Source organism: Lampris incognitus, chromosome 10 (genome assembly GCF_029633865.1).
Source record: "Lampris incognitus isolate fLamInc1 chromosome 10, fLamInc1.hap2, whole genome shotgun sequence".
Lineage (NCBI taxonomy): Eukaryota > Metazoa > Chordata > Actinopteri > Lampriformes > Lampridae > Lampris > Lampris incognitus.
Window position 1 is genome coordinate 54,733,005 of NC_079220.1, and position 15,786 is coordinate 54,748,790.

Sequence of the window (15,786 nt, forward strand, 5' to 3'; positions counted from 1 at the left end):
ATTAGCTTGCTAGCTTTCAGGGGCAGCTGGCCAGTACGGGGCGCTGGGGCGCCGCCCCCTTCAAACATCAAGAGATGAAAATCTACTTAAACGTGTTAAATATAATTTAGTTGTATCATGCAAATAATTGTGAAATAAAAGTGTTTTTCAGTCTGTGAGCGCCTGTTAAAAGACACGTCAGCAAGGCAAACGTATATGCCGATGCGTGGGTATGAATCCTGGTCCTCCAGTTAGGGTCATTCAACCAATGCCAATCTGCTACTCAAAGGCATAGTGATGGAGAGCTCAGCTTGGTTTTTTTTCCCCTGTTTTTCTCCTCAATTGTACTTGGCCAATCACCCCACTCTTCCGAGCCATCCCGGTCTCTGCTCCACCCCCTCTGCCGATCCGGGGAGGGCTGCAGACTACCACATGTCTCCTCCCATACATGTGGAGTCACCAGCCGCTTCTTTTCACCTGACAGTGAGGAGTTTCGCCAGGGGGACGTAGCGCATGGGAGGATCACGTATTCCCCCCAGTTCTCCCTCCTCCCCGAACAGGTGCCCTTGACTGACCAGAGGAGGCGCTAGTGCAGCGACCAGGACACATACCCACAACCGGCTTCCCACCTGCAGACACAGTCAACTGTGTCTGTAGGGACGCCCGACCAAGCCGGAGGTAACACGGGGATTCGAACCGGCGATCCCCGTATAGGTAGGCAACAGAATAGACACTACCCAGACACCCCGGAGATCTCAGTCTTTTGACGGGATAACAAACTTATTACCATGTCTCCTGGTTGAACAAGACTTTCAACAGGGGGCCCATATATTTGAATTTACTTTATTTGATCATTAGAGATAAACCGAAGACAAACAGAACCAACTATGCTTCATCAGTATGTCCACACACACACACACACACACACACACACACACACACACACACTGATGAAGCATTGTTGGTGCGACATCTGTTGTCATCAATAGGAAGTCCATTCTGCTGAAAAATGATTTATTCCAGTACATACCGCCATCCTGGATTTCTCTTTCCTGTGCGGTTTACACACCCGCTGTTTGCCTTTAACCACGCGCTGCGTGAGGATGTTCTTTTGACTGGTTAACTGCAGGAAATAAAACTGGACCAAGAGATGAGAGAATGTGGGACTGTGCAGCATGACATGGGATGAGCCCCTCTGGTACAAGCGTCTTGTTTTGACTGTGAAAGGGTTTTGAATCAAGACGATACCGCCACTGCAGAGGACTTCACTGCACCTGGGCTCTAGCTGTGTGTGTGTGTGTGTGTGTGTGTGTGTGTGTGTGTGTGTGTGTGTGTGTGTGTGTGTGTGTGTGTGTGTGTGTGTGTGTGTGCGTGTGTGTGTGCGTGTGTGTGCGCGTGTGTAAAGCGTGGGCTGGTAAATTGGATAGCAGGATAAGGGTCCTTTGTTGCGGCTGCTAAAATAGTCCCGTGTATTTAATGGTGGGCGATGCGGTTGGGGTTTCGATGAGGAAGGATCCTGTGTTTCACTGCAAACGCTGCTCACATCGTCTCTCTTGTACTTCTCCCACCCTGCTCACAGAGACACACTGCAGACAAAGAAAAACCACCCCCGTCCCGCTCCCGGTGTGGGAAGACGGCGGCGCGAATTCACATTTGCGGCGGCCTCACCCAGCACCGTCCATGCAGTGTCTTTGCCCACGTCTAAGTTTTGTCTTCGTTTGATGGCTGGGAGAGCGGGGAAGGCTAAGCTAACCGCTAGCCCATGCAGACCAGCAGTTCCGATAACACCGAGGGCGGTCTGGCGGCAGCCTCACCCGGCGTCGACTGTGGTGTTTTTGATGTCGTCATGACGAGTGCAGGGAGGTGTGTCGAGGGTGTCTGGCTGGGAGAGCTGGTGCTGGATCGGCTGGGAGAGCTTGGTCTGCTTCGTCAGGTGGGCCCGGGAACCACGGCCCCTACCTGGAGCTGCTTCTGAGGTGGAAACGCCGAGGGTGGTCTGACAGGACGCGGAAGCGGGGCGGGCTAATCTAACTGGCGTTCGGGTTCCCTTGGACAGTGATTTTTTTTGTTTAGTTTTGATATATGTGTTAGTTAGAATATGTGTGTTCTTGTAGTTTGGATGTGTTTTTGTCTTTGTGTTGCACTGCATGTACGCAAGTGCATGAAGTGAAATGACAAAGTGTTCCTGATCTTGTGTGTGTGTCAGAGAGACAGAGAGAGAGAGAGAGAGAGAGAGAGAGAGAGAGAGAGAGAGAGAGAGAGAGAGAGAGAGAGAGAGAGCATTTGTGAATGGGTCTGTCTGTTTATACATGGAAGTCTGACAGTCCAGGTATTGAACCTTGTTTTTCCCTTTGCTTTACTTGTCCCTTGCAGATCATAGCGTACCAGCCGTATGGGAAGTCAGTGGACTGGTGGGCGTACGGCGTTCTTCTGTACGAGATGCTGGCAGGACAGGTAATGCGCTCTTTCCCTGTGCCGAGCCGGGTCTATATTTGGAGTTCATGTCCTCCCCTTAAGATCTAGCTGCAGTGTGAATAATGCAGGCCTTGTTGACTTGACTCCTCCCCCTCTCAAATCCAAGGCCTCGTGCTAAATGACCGGGGAAGACGGTAAGTACAGTTTCATAATTCATCTGCCATGGGAAGGCCCTGCTCCAGCTGCAAGGATGACTGGATTTCAAGTAGACAAACCCTAGTGGCCAGCGTCAGTGGTCATACAGAACTGCATAACAACGCGTGTCCGTCTAACAGGAAAGCTTAACAAAGTCTTACCTTCCTGAAACCTGCGTCGGGGGGGGGGGGGGTTATTGTGATTGACTCACACAGTTAATATGAAGCCATTCTCCTCTTAATTAAAAGTCACTGGCATAATGACGCAACACTTCAGAGAAAAGTAGAATTCCACTTTCCAAGTCCAGTTTCCTGGCAACAGCTTAGTAAGGATGTTCTCACAACCGAGGAAGGAACACACACACACACGCACACACACACACACACACACACACACACACACACACATGCACACCAAAGTACTTACAAAGGAGTTATCTTGGTTGTAGAAAATTACAAGGTTTGAAGTTTTAAGCAAAACAGTGGACATGTGTTTGTGTGTTTGTGTTGTTTGATAGAACATAGAGCTGCAAAATGATTCATCACAGAGAACTACTTGTCTATTTTGTATGACTACAATGCCAAATATAAAAACATAAAGCAAGGCAGCAAAAAGAAGGCACACACACATACACACACATACACACTCACCCATTCACAGCTTTAATGGACCTGCCTGCAACCCAACCCAACCTGCAGTTTTCAAACAGATGTCAGCGTATACGCAAAACACTGTTTTATACCCTCTTTTTTTTTTAAAAAAAGCTTTTTTTTCCCCTTGCTCATGAATTGCCCTTCCGGGATAAATAAAGTTGTCTGAATCTGAATTCAGCCTGTTTGGTTTGCTGACAAATGATAGACAAGCCTATACCACAGGCTTAGGCTACTGAATGGGATCTTTGACTAGTATATTGTTGAACCACAGAGTAACTATCTCAGCTTACTATGTGTGTTACGGATTGAACAGATCAGATATGCTCATGTGATAGGGTATTAGGCTACTTTTCTCTTATTAATTTATTTAATCAGGGGAAGCTCAATTGAGAGTGAAGCTCTCATTTCTAATGGTGTCCTGCAAATATGTAATCATACGTTATACAGCATGTCCTGATGCATGCTCAATAATGCAGGTAAGAAAATCAAGGAAAGTTGAATCAGTTCATCTGGGCACAGCGTTTATTGACAGATAAGTTTCATCACTCATTTAAGTGACATCGTCAGTCTGCACCTGCACTTGACCTAAAGATGTCAGACAGCACCTCAGTCTTCAGGTGCTGATTCAGGTGGTGCTTCTACAGCTGTCAAAGGCACAAGTCCAAACCATTGCGCCAACATTGAAAATGATGAAATAGTATAACTATAACTAACTGTAAATTGAGAAAAATTCAAAGGTTGGTAGAAAATGTAATAAAGGCACAAGGTTAGTGACTGAACTCCTGTGAATGATAGCATATATTTGAAAATGAGCACGGTTTCACAGACTCGCACTCACGGCCGGGGGGTGGGGGACGTAGGTCGCCCACCTCTAATTAGAGAGGGTTAACTTTCTTTTTTTTATTTCATTAAATAGATAAGTCCCAACCGGTCGACTACTTCAGCATTGGCCTTTCAAGATTCAGGGCTGATTTAAAACAGTAGATGGCGTGTTGAGCATTTTCAACCCATGAAATGCCAATTTTTATAAACTTGATAAGAAATGTCAATATTAACACCAACATTGATGTGTTTCATCGTACAGTTATAATATTCAGTTTACAGCTCAAAAAACACGTGTAAGTGTTTAGTACCTCTTCACGTTAATCAGGGCCTTTTGAATAGCCAAAAAATCTGACTTTAAATGAGACAAAGCTTTGTCAATAGAGGGCACTGGTAAGTAAATAACTCCGCATAAAAATGAATAGGCTCTGTTACTAATCAACGAGCCCAGGTAATTTATTTACAATGTGAACAGGGTAGGACCAAGTATTGAGCCCTGTGGCACCCCTTTTGGAACTTCAAGGAAACCAGATTGATGACCATCCACAATTATTGCTTGAGTTCTGCCAGTAAGGTAACTGTTACAAGCATTTGTGTCAAAACCACTTGATCTACGTCTATCCAAAAGAAGAGTATGAGCCACTGTGTCAAATGCTTTACACAAATCAACAAACAGGACAATACAACACTCCTTCTTATCCAGAGAACATATCATTTAATACCTTACAGGCTGCTGTCAATGTGTTATGTCCAGGTCTGAAACCAGATTGATGGGAGTTTAAAATGAAATGCTCAGATAGAAAGTAATGCATTTGAATATTAATGAGCTTTTCCAAGGTTTTGGCTAAACATGACAATTTAGAGGTTGTATGGTAGTTTTTTTGGATCACTGGTGTCACTACCTTTTTGCAGAGGCAGTACATGTGCTGCTTTCCACTCTTTAGGAATATTCCCGGATAAAATAGTTATGTTAAAAACGTGTTAAAGAATAGGTGCAGCCAACAGTAAGAGTCTTGAATTCAAAAGGTCTGCTTCCAATAGCCTTTTTTTTTTGGAGGGGGTGGTGGGTAGGGCAACTAAGGCCAAGGCATCAAATCCTCCTTAACTGCCTAAGGGAAATTATTTCAAGAAAAGGGATTGCTATGATAACTGTGCTCATCCTCAACTGAGGCAGTTGTAGATAGATTTGAGTTTTCAAACAGGTGACCAGAAGAAATAAAATTACTTATCAAAATTATCACAGATTTGTTCTTTTTCCGAGACATGGACATAATCTAGAGAAAGATGTTTGGGTAGAGAGAAAGCATGACCACGATTTACTACTGCCTTAATTGTTTTCCAAAATTTTGCTGGATTACAACAACAACCGGACAGGGTACCCACAAAATAACATGATTTAGCACTTGTAATTGCCCTGACACATTTGTTTCTCAACTGTCTAAGGACCTGCCAATCCATAGAGGACTTTGAACCTTGTGCTTTTGCCCATGCTACATCCCTTAACATCTCTGAGATTCCTGGTGAGAAACAAGGTTTAGTTCTATTTTTTTTACTCTGTATATTTGCTAAAACGTCTGTGAAATGGCTTAGGGCTAATTCAGGGTCAGGAATAGCACGTAACCATGTAATATCACTGAGAAATGAATCATGAAGAAAAGCCTGCCCAACAAAATGTTTAAAGTCTCGCTTTACAATGTTTAAAATCTCTCTTTTCTATTAGGCTATAAAGCGACTAAGCCTACAGTGAAAAGATGAATTGTCGAAGCTTGGAGAAATGGTGATGAAAATCGCTTGTTTGTCATTTGTTGCTCTAAACCCTGAATGTATTGTGGTACTGTGAATTATTGTGTAATCAAAAGGGCCAAAAGAATGGCGACGGCGCCTCAGCACACATATATTATGCATGCATAACACCGGCAAGTCTAGACAGGTCAGGATAAATTAACCGAATGAAAACAGCTTAACTGGCTTAGAGATTTATTGGCAGATTTGATAGTGATAATCTAACTAAACATAATTTTCTTTGTATAAACCTGACCGCAATCCACTCGAACGTCACCACCACAATTTTTTTTCAACACAATAACACAACACACACACACACGCACTATCTACAGTTCCCCCAGTGAGATTCATTGCTTGGTTCTGGGTGGCTGCGGAGCAAACAAAGTTTAGTTGACCCGAGCCCTTTTTTGCTTTTTACTACCTCAGTGACACAATGAGCATTGTGCTCTCCTCATCACAGATACAGGTTCTCCTCTCCCCCAAAACAATTATTTGTGCAACTATACAGGATGTTCAGGGCATTCGGGTGGTGTGGCGGTCTATTCCGTTGCCTACCAACATGGGGATCACCAGTTCGAATCCCCGCGTTACCTCTGGCTAGGTCGGGCGTCCATCCCTACAGATACAATTGGCCGTATCTGTGGGTGTGAAGCCGGATGTGGGTATGTGTCCTGGTCACTGCACCAGCTCCTCCTCTGGTTGGTCAGGGCGCCTGTTCGTGGGTGAGGAAGACCTGGGGGGGAATAGCGTGATCCTCCCATGCACTATGTCCCCCTGGCAAAACTCCTCACAGTCAGGTGAAAAGACTCGGCTGGGGACTCCACATGTATCGGAGGAGGCATGTGGTAGTCTGCAGCCCTCCCCGGATCGGCAGAGGGGGTGGAGCAGAGACCGGGACGGCTCAGAGGAGTGGGGTAATTGGACGGGTACAATTGGGGAGAAAAGGGGGGGGGACTATACAGGATCTTCACAGTTAAAATCCTAAAAAATGTCTTTGTCTCTACCAAATCACAAGATGTATATTAATACTCTGGCGTTACATCTTTAGCCCCCCTTTGATGGAGAGGATGAAGATGAACTCTTCCAGTCTATCATGGAGCACAACGTGTCCTACCCAAAGTCCATGTCTAAAGAGGCCGTCTCAATCTGCAAGGGAGTAAGTGTTGTTTTTCTTGGGGCCTCAATGCTACTTTGTTTAGGGTGAAACAAACCAGTATCTCACAGGTTACTGATATGTTAATATCATTTATATGTTATAAATAGTGGTGCAGCCCAACAGCTAGCACACATCAACTCTGAAATATTTTCCTCTTCATTATTCTCCCCAGGAACTTTGGACTCGTACTTGTCTAACGTACTTTAACGCTGTTCAGACACCAGAATAGAAACGAGGCTGTATTCAACTGCATGAAATTCTGTGTACTTTTTTCGATATTGGACTTTTGCTCAGGGTGGTTGTTGCATCACAAACTGCTTATGATTTGCTGTTTCTTGCAACCGCCTCGTAACCAGCCTGCAACACTCTCAGCTGGCCCGCACGTTTTCTCCAGGAACTGCACTTCCTTGTTTAATACTGCCATTTTCACACAGCTTGTGGTGTCTTTGAATTTAGTTGAAATTGATGGCGTCCTCACAGAGGTTATAGTCACCATTCAGGTCACCCAGCCGTAGACCTTTCCCACTGCCTTCTTTGACTGTTGGTGTGTCTCTAATGCTGGGCATGGTGAAGGACAAGTTGTGTAGAAAAACCCAACTGAGACTAAGTGCAGAGTGTTGAATACTGGCGGACGCCTCCCAGGCCTGTCATCCGTAACTGCATGTGGTGTCCTCACAGCTGTTGCTCACATTTCTTCCTGCTCAACGGACTTGATAGAGATCTCAATTTCTACGGTCTTCAGATGGTTTCCAAATTCTTAGCAGGCACCTGGGCTCATGGCAACATCAGCATCTGTTTCTGTGACATCATCCCAGTGTACAGCCTGATTTACCAACTGATAAACTGTTTTTCAGGGTCAGTTTGCACACGAGAAGGGATTATATTTTGATGCAGGGGCAGCCCAAATCAGGTCTTTTTGGGGGTGGGCGCCCCCCCCTTTTCTCCCCAATTGTATCAGGTCAATTGCCCCACTTTTCCAAGCCGTCCCGGTCGCTGCTCCAACCCCTCTGCTGATCCGGGGAGGGCTGCAGACTATCACATGCCTCCTCTGATACATGTGGAGTCGCCAGCTGCTTCTTTTCACCTGACAGTGAGGAGTTTCGCCAGGAGGACGTAGCTTGTGGGAGGATCACGCTATTCCCCCTAGTTCCCCTCTCCCCTGAAACAGGCGCCTCGACCAACCAGAGGAGGCGCTAGTGCAGCGACCAGGACAATACCCACATCCGGCTTTCCACCCACAGACACAGCCAATTGTGTCTGTAGGAATGCCCAACCAAGCCGGAGGTAACACGGGGATTCGAACCGGTGAGCCCCGTGTTGGTAGGCATTGGAATAGACCGCTACGCAACCCGGATGCCCCCAATCAGGTCTTTTAGCATCCTCTGCCACCATTTTTTATGATGTCACACCCTGCAGCCACATGCCGCCGTAAGAAAGACCTCAGATATTGGAACGGCTGGCAAAAGAGCTGGACGTGGTTGCTCTCATTGTGAGTTATCATTTCAATTAAAAATGGCTGCCGAATGTAAAGGTATCAAAAGGCACTGCAGTATCTGGTTACTGTTTCAAATGAAGACATTTAAGTATAAATCAGAGTGTACCTTAACATGACAGTTACACATGGGCCCGTGGCTTCATTACCTTTTAGAAACCCGAAGACAGCCTTATAAAATATGTCTTCACTTCATGTTGCTCTCTCCTGCGGGCCTTCAGGATCCATACGTTTCAGTAGTTTCCTCTTTTCTCTGCCTCTGTCACCTCTACAAACCCCTCCCCTGTTTCCTGTTACCAGCTGATGACCAAGCACCCCTCCAAGCGCCTTGGCTGTGGCCCAGAGGGGGAGAGGGACATCAGGGAGCAGGCCTTCTTCAGACGGATTGATTGGGAGCGCCTGGCCAACAGAGAGATCCAGCCGCCCTTCAAGCCCAAAGTGGTGAGCGGAGCTGCGCTGAATTTACTGTGTCATGCTGAGGGCCCTTCACTGAACTGTGTCAGTCTGTCCGGCTGTGTGTTTGTGTCTGTTTGCACCCAGAAGTGTCTGTGTGAGTGTCTGTGTCTGAGCTTGGGTATGCATCTTGTGTGAGACTGCATGCGAACTGTGTGCAGGGGGGTCCGGGTGGCGTGGCGGGTAGTTCCGTTGCCTGCCAGCATGGGGATCGGCGGTTCGAATCCCCATGTTACCTCCGGCTTGGTCGGGCGTCCCCTACAGACAAAACTGGCCATGTCTGCAGGCGGGAAGCTGGATGTGGGTATGTGGCCTGGTCGCTGCACTAGCACCTCCTCTGGTCAGTTGCGGCGCCTGTTCAGGGGGGAGGGGGGAACAGCGTGATCCTCCCACGCGCTACGTCCCCCTGGCGAAACTCCTCACTGTCAGGTGAAAAGAAGCGGCTGGCGACACCACATGTATCGGAGGAGGCATGTGGTAGTCTGCAGCCCTCCCCGGATCGGCAGAGGGGGTGGAGTAGAGATCAGGGCGGCTCGGAAGAGCAGGGTGATTGGCCGGATACAATTGGGGAGAAAAGGGGGGGGTCCCAAAGGAGAAAAAAAAACTGTGTGCAGATGTTTGTTCGGGTGGTATGTGCACGGGCACTTCCTAAATGATGCATGAGTGAATGTGGACATGTCTCATGTAGCGTCAGGGGCGGGGCAGTTAATTCATTTCATATTGGCTGAAGGCCCCCGAGCCTAAACCCAACCAAACCCCCGCCCTTCCTGTCACTCTCCACTTCCATGTCCAACAAACAACATCATCCACCAGAGGAAGTGTAAAGCCAACAACTCCTTCTGCCTGAACCCGTTTCCCATTCATCTCTACGCAGGGTTGCGCTAATAGTGTCGTGGACCCCGCAGCCCTATACCGTAGCTGAGCCCGAGGTTGAAAGACCACCAGAGCCCAGCTGCAGCCACCAACCACCCACCCTATCCCCTCTGGTCCTTCCTCTCCCACTGCAAGCACTCGTTTTGTGTCTACCCCCCCACCACCACCACCATCACTCTCCTTCCCTTCATTACCAGCTGTGTCAGTCAAGTAGCGCCGCTGCCGGGGATTAAAAATAGCCTCACAACAGCGCAGTCTCTACATACACACAAGGGCAAAGTAAATGGTTGTGTAACGGATGTATGCGCCTCCATTCACAGAGAGGAAAGCTCAAAGGGTCGTTTCTAATGCTAGCTCTGTCCATTCAGGAGGGTTGTGTTGTGCGGCATATGAGACTTGTGAGCTCACAGAGTGCGTTAGGTAATGGGTCTAAATGGATTCAAACACACAAAAAAAACATATCGAGGCCTTAAGGTGCAGCTCGCAGAACACCGTGTAATAGTTTGAACTGCTCTGCATCCGGATATTGTTCCCAAGACGGTTTGTCACATAGACATTGAAGGACATTGTGGAGTCCATATTTGTTGTTCATTATGCTATATGGTTTTTCAGTTTGTCGTAACCAAATGGCAGATTGTGACAGGAGACATAAGTCATACCCAGAAGTTTCTCCCATTATACCTCATGATAGAAATTCTCACATCTTGGCTGCAGAAGTAAAGAGACGGCGGATGAATTCACGCCGCCTCTGTGAGGGTACTATGGCAGTGTTTATACCATACATGGCATACAGTAATATGTAACGTACAGCTGCATCAAACACGTGACACCCCGTAGTGATGCTTGGCACTAAAGCCAGTGACCTCTGCTTGGGGTGCTTAGGGTTACTTCCTCACCTCATTACAACTCCCGAACAACTTCATGTCTGGCTGTGCAAAGTGTCTGTGTCACTTCGTCTCCGGGCCTGTACGGATCATTTTTTTACTAGAATATAGAAATGAAAGGACGTCCGAGTAGTGTGGCGGTCTATTCCGTTGCCTACCAAAACGGGGATCGCCGGTTTGAATCCCCGTGTTGCCTGCGTCCCTACGGACACAATTGGCCGTGTCTGCGGGTGGGAAGCCGGACATGCAGCGGCTCAAGTGTTTTTGGTTTTTACTGATTTTCACTGAAAAATACCCAGATTTTTAAACTGATTTCCACCCGGATTTTATGTTTCCACGGACCCAAAAGTTGTTCCTGCTCGTATGAGGTTACGTAACAGTGTCCTCTTGTGGCGAAATTCGGCACACTGGATGGCTTTGAAAAATAAAAACCGAAAAGGCTGAGCCTCGCAGATGTGGGTATGTGTGCTGGTCGCTGCACTAGCGCCTCCTCTGGTCGGTCAGGGTGCCTGTTCGGGGGGAGGGAGGGGGAATAGTGTGAGCCTCCCACACACTACATCCCCCTGGCGAAACTCCTCACTGTCAGGTGAAAAGAAGCGGCTGGCGACTCCACGTGTGTCGGAGGAGGCATGTGGTAGTCTGCAGCCCTCCCCGGATCGGCAGAGGGGGTGGAGCAGCGACCGGGACGGCTCAGAAGAGTGGGGTAATTGGCGAGAAAAAGGGGGGGGGGGGGGTTGGAAAAAAATAATATAAGGGTTTCCATCATGAATCTATAATTGCATTACCTTAGACCAGATCACTGTTTTCTGTATTTTATTGTAGGATTCTAGACATCAACCAGTCTCTCTCAATGGAAGCCATGTTTTTGTTAATTTTCCTTCTCATTTCCCACATCTGACCTCATCCATTTGTCTCTTCTCTTACTCTCACAGTGCGGGAAAGGGGCAGAAAACTTTGACAAGTTTTTTACCCGCACCCAGCCCATGCTGACCCCTCCTGACCAGCTGGTCATCGCCAACATTGACCAGAGCGAGTTTGCAGGCTTCTCCTACGTCAACCCCCAGTTCATCCATCCGTCCCTGCACAGCGTGGTATGAGGAGAAAGCAGAGAGAGGGAGAGGTGGAGAGAATAGAGAGAGAGAGAGAACGAGATGGGGACAGGGACTGTCGTGGGACTACAAGAAGCATCCAGACCTCCCATGAGCCCACACAAAATGTCCTGTCAAAGAGACAACCGTCTGCTACTCCGCCATGTTATGTCACTTGTATGAGCTCTGTGTGCTGGGCGGCTGAGGAGGGGGGAGTTGGGGGAGAACGGAGTTGGTAGTAAGAGTGTACTGTGAGAGGAAAACAACAAGGGAAAGATTAAGACGCTTATAAACGGACACGGAGCCCAAAACATGTTCACATATTTCCAAACCCCCCCCCCCCAAATTTCCAACAACTCGTGTGTGATTGTGTGCACCAGGTACACTCTATCCAGTGTCCGCTATGCCTTTTAGTTAGAGAAGCTGTGATGCAAGGTGTAAATAACCCGCCCGTACCTCATCCCGCCGGTCCCTCTTTCTGTTACCATGCAACAAGCTGCATTACACATAGCAACACAGTACACGATTTTCTGCTTTCGCCCCGCTCGACTCTCTCCAGCTAATGTGCTGCCATTCCTGAACTGCCATACATGCATATTATATTTACATGCTGAAAAGAGAGATGAGTTGCTGTTACGTGGGTGCCAAAATAGAAGCGGACAAAAAAAAAAAAGAAATTGCATTTATTTTTTTCCGGTCACGACGCTGAGTGAAAAACCCAAACGGCTGCATCGGTTTCTCGACGCCTCATACCGCGATGGCGTCAGTGCCCCTGGCTCGGACCTTTGCTTTCCCAGAGGTGTTCACACACTTAACCATCAACAGGAACCATTTCTGTCTCAGATGTTTGGCAGGTGGTGGGAATATATCTGTCCGGCAGAGAGGGCGATGGAGTCACCCGTGATGTGCTCACGGTGACCACCGTGTGTCTGTCAACAAGCCTTTTCCAAAGAAATGGACGTCGCCTGCATTAGGTGAACTACACAAAGAGGGCGGCACGGTGGCGCAGTGGTTAGCGCGGTCGCCTCACAGCAAGAAGGTCCCGGGTTCAAACCCCGGGGTTGTCTAACCTTGGGGGTCGTCCCGGGTCGTCCTCTGTGTGGAGTTTGCATGTTCTCTGCGTGGGTTTCCTCCCACAGTCCAGAGACATGTAGGTCAGGTGACTCAGCCGTACTAAATTGTCCCTAGGTGTGAATGTGTGTGTATGTGTGTCGGCCCTGTGATGGTCTGGCGGCCTGCCGCCCAATGACTGCTGGGATAGGTTCCAGCATCCCGTGACCCGAATTCGGATAAGCGGCTTGGCTAATGGCTGGATAGTGTAAAGAATACATACAGTATATAGGGTCAGAAAGGTGTGGCTCACAGAGACAGTGTTTTGTTTCAACGATGAAGATGCTTTTTCCATATGCACAATGCAGATCTCTGTTGCATGCTTATTTTCTGACTCCGTGCGAGCAGTAAAACTCTCTAGGATGCAGTACACATGTCTGGTATCTATCACTGTAAATCTTAATATTATGATATATGTTGATATATAATTGTCGTATGTTTTGAAAGTCCTATTCTGAAGAGAAGTTTATCACTTTCTAACTGTTCAAAGGAAAGTTTTTGTTCCCGTTTTACGTTCCGCTTAGTAAACTTTTATGTCCAGAGAGAGCTGTCTGCCCTGTATGTCGACTATTTTGTAAATATGTTTCGAAAAGAGAAATTAACTTCCAGATTTTATACCACGAACTGAATGTGCTTTTACTACCTTAGATGGCTGGAACTTTCTATGTTTAGAGTACCCCAAGAAGAGATACGACATTTGGCTGACTCTTTGGTAGCTTTGGTATCAGCAAATCTTGTAATAAGTATTTCCTCTTATCCATCGTTGTGTTTTTCTACTAACCAGCGTTAAAGATTACACGGGACGCCCACGTTTGACCGTGCCGTGTGAAATGGTTGACCACCCTCTCGCCTTGGCCGAATCCCTCAATAACTGTGTTGATTTGGAGTCAAGAGTTTCACCACGAGGTTTTCGGGGCCCCTCCGGTTCCTCGCTTACGTTGTGTGCATGCGTGAAGCCTGGCCTGATCTAAGCATGAGAATGGCCCTTTGCATGCTGCAGAGATTCCCGGTTTGGAGCATGGAGTTTCTCACATTGTGGCACAGAATGAGATTCGCCCTCCCTGCAAGCATCGTGCATCCCCTCCACCCCTTGTTGTGTCCCCCCCCCTCCCCACCATTCCGTGGGCCGCCTGTCTAACCCCCGTTCAGCTCGAGCTCGGTCACAAACGAATAGCTATTCCTGCCTGTGAACTTTTCGATGTAGGCTTTTTGCTCGCCGGTGCCAAACTGACAAGCGTTTCAGCATTTGGGCAGGTGTGTCTAGCAGCTTTGTCGGGAGACTGGCGAGGCTACTAGCTAGGCCGCTGTGTGGCACACGGGCCGAGAACAGCCAGGCTTCTTCAACTGCCAAATTTAGGAAGGCTGCATATCCCAAGTCTTCAGCCATGAGCGTGATAGAATGTCACATTTGGACCAAACAGATTTCAGAGGCTCGGAGAAAACAAAACAAAACAAAACAAAGCGTGAATGTTTACATGTCTCACATTGAGAACCGGTATCAGAGGACAGAAGGATGTTTGGACAGCCTACAGATAGCTAAGTGGTAGGCTAGTCAGGATACTACAGTAGCCTACAATTACAGCAACGGGGATACCGTATTTGTATGTTTTTGTTTTTTTTCTTTTCTTTCTTTCACTGCCCTTGCTTTTTGTTAACCAGATTCTTCTCGTTCCTCTGTTTATTGTGGTATGAAGGATACTGTGTATAAATAAAGTACGAAAATGCTAATCTTGTCTCGTGTGATCTTGGATTTATTCGAGTTTTCGACGGATGGTGGTGGAGCTTAGAATGCAACATTTTTGTTCCCTAAGACTTTGATGGGGTGCATTATTTTCCAGTGATTTGTACAAACTGATGACAACATACGATTACTACCCAAACATCCCCTTGATGCTAGCTAGCTTCTCTAAAGGTGATGGACAGTGCTTCAGTATTGTTACAGTGCATCCGGAAAGTATTCACACCCCTTCACTTTCCCCTCATTTTGTTAAGTTACAGCCTTATTCCAAAATGGATTAAATTCCTTTTTTTTCTCATCAGTCTACACACAATACCCCATAATGACAAAGTGAAAAAGGTTTTGTAGAAATTTTTGCAAATGTATTAAAAATAAAAAACTGAAATATTGCATGTACATAAGTATTCACACCCTTTACTATGACACTCAAAATTGAGCTTAGGTTCATCCTGTTTCCACCGATCATCCTTGAGATGTTTCTACATCTTGATTGGAGTCCACCTGTAGTAAATTCAATGGATTGGACATGATTTGGAAAGGCACACACCTGTCTATATAAGGTCCCACTGTTGACAGTGCATGTCAGAGCAGAAACCAAGCCATAAAGTCAAAGGAATTGTCTGTGGACCTCCGAGACAGGATTGTATTGAGGCACAGATCTGGGGAAGGGCACAAAAAAATGTCTACAGCTTTGAAGGTCCCGAAGAGCACAGTGGTCTCCATCATTCGTAAATGGAAGAAGTTTGGATCCACCAGGACTCTTCCTAGAGCTGGCCGCCCAGCCAAACTGAGCAATCGGGGGAGAAGGGCCTTGGTCAGGGAGGTGACCAAGAACCCGATGGTCACTCTGACAGCTCCAGCATTCCTCTGTGGAGATGGGAGAACCTCCCAGAAGGACAACCATCTCTGCAGCACTCCACCAATCAGGCCTTTATGGTAGAGTGGCCAGACGGAAGCCTCTGCTCAGTAAAAGGCACATGACAGCCTGCTTGGAGTTTGCCAGAAAGCACCTAAAGGACTCTCAGACCATGAGAAACAAGATTCTCTGGTCTGATGAAACCAAGATTGAACTCTTTGGCCTGAATGCCAAACCACGTCTGGAGGAAACCAGGCACCTCTCATCACCTTGCTAATACCATCCCT

General features: G+C 47.3%; 1 protein-coding gene across 1 annotated transcript in view; it reads left to right on the forward strand.

Moving 5' to 3' along the window:
- prkcab (protein kinase C, alpha, b) overlaps positions 1–12,918 on the forward strand; it is a 231,002-nt gene extending 218,084 nt beyond the window's left edge. The window contains 4 exon segments of the mRNA XM_056288468.1: positions 2,353–2,433; positions 6,898–7,005; positions 8,798–8,938; positions 11,640–12,918. Of these exon segments, the coding sequence (XP_056144443.1) occupies positions 2,353–2,433; positions 6,898–7,005; positions 8,798–8,938; positions 11,640–11,804 (495 nt within the window). The 3' untranslated portion in view covers positions 11,805–12,918.
- The last annotated feature ends 2,868 nt before the right edge of the window (positions 12,919–15,786 follow it).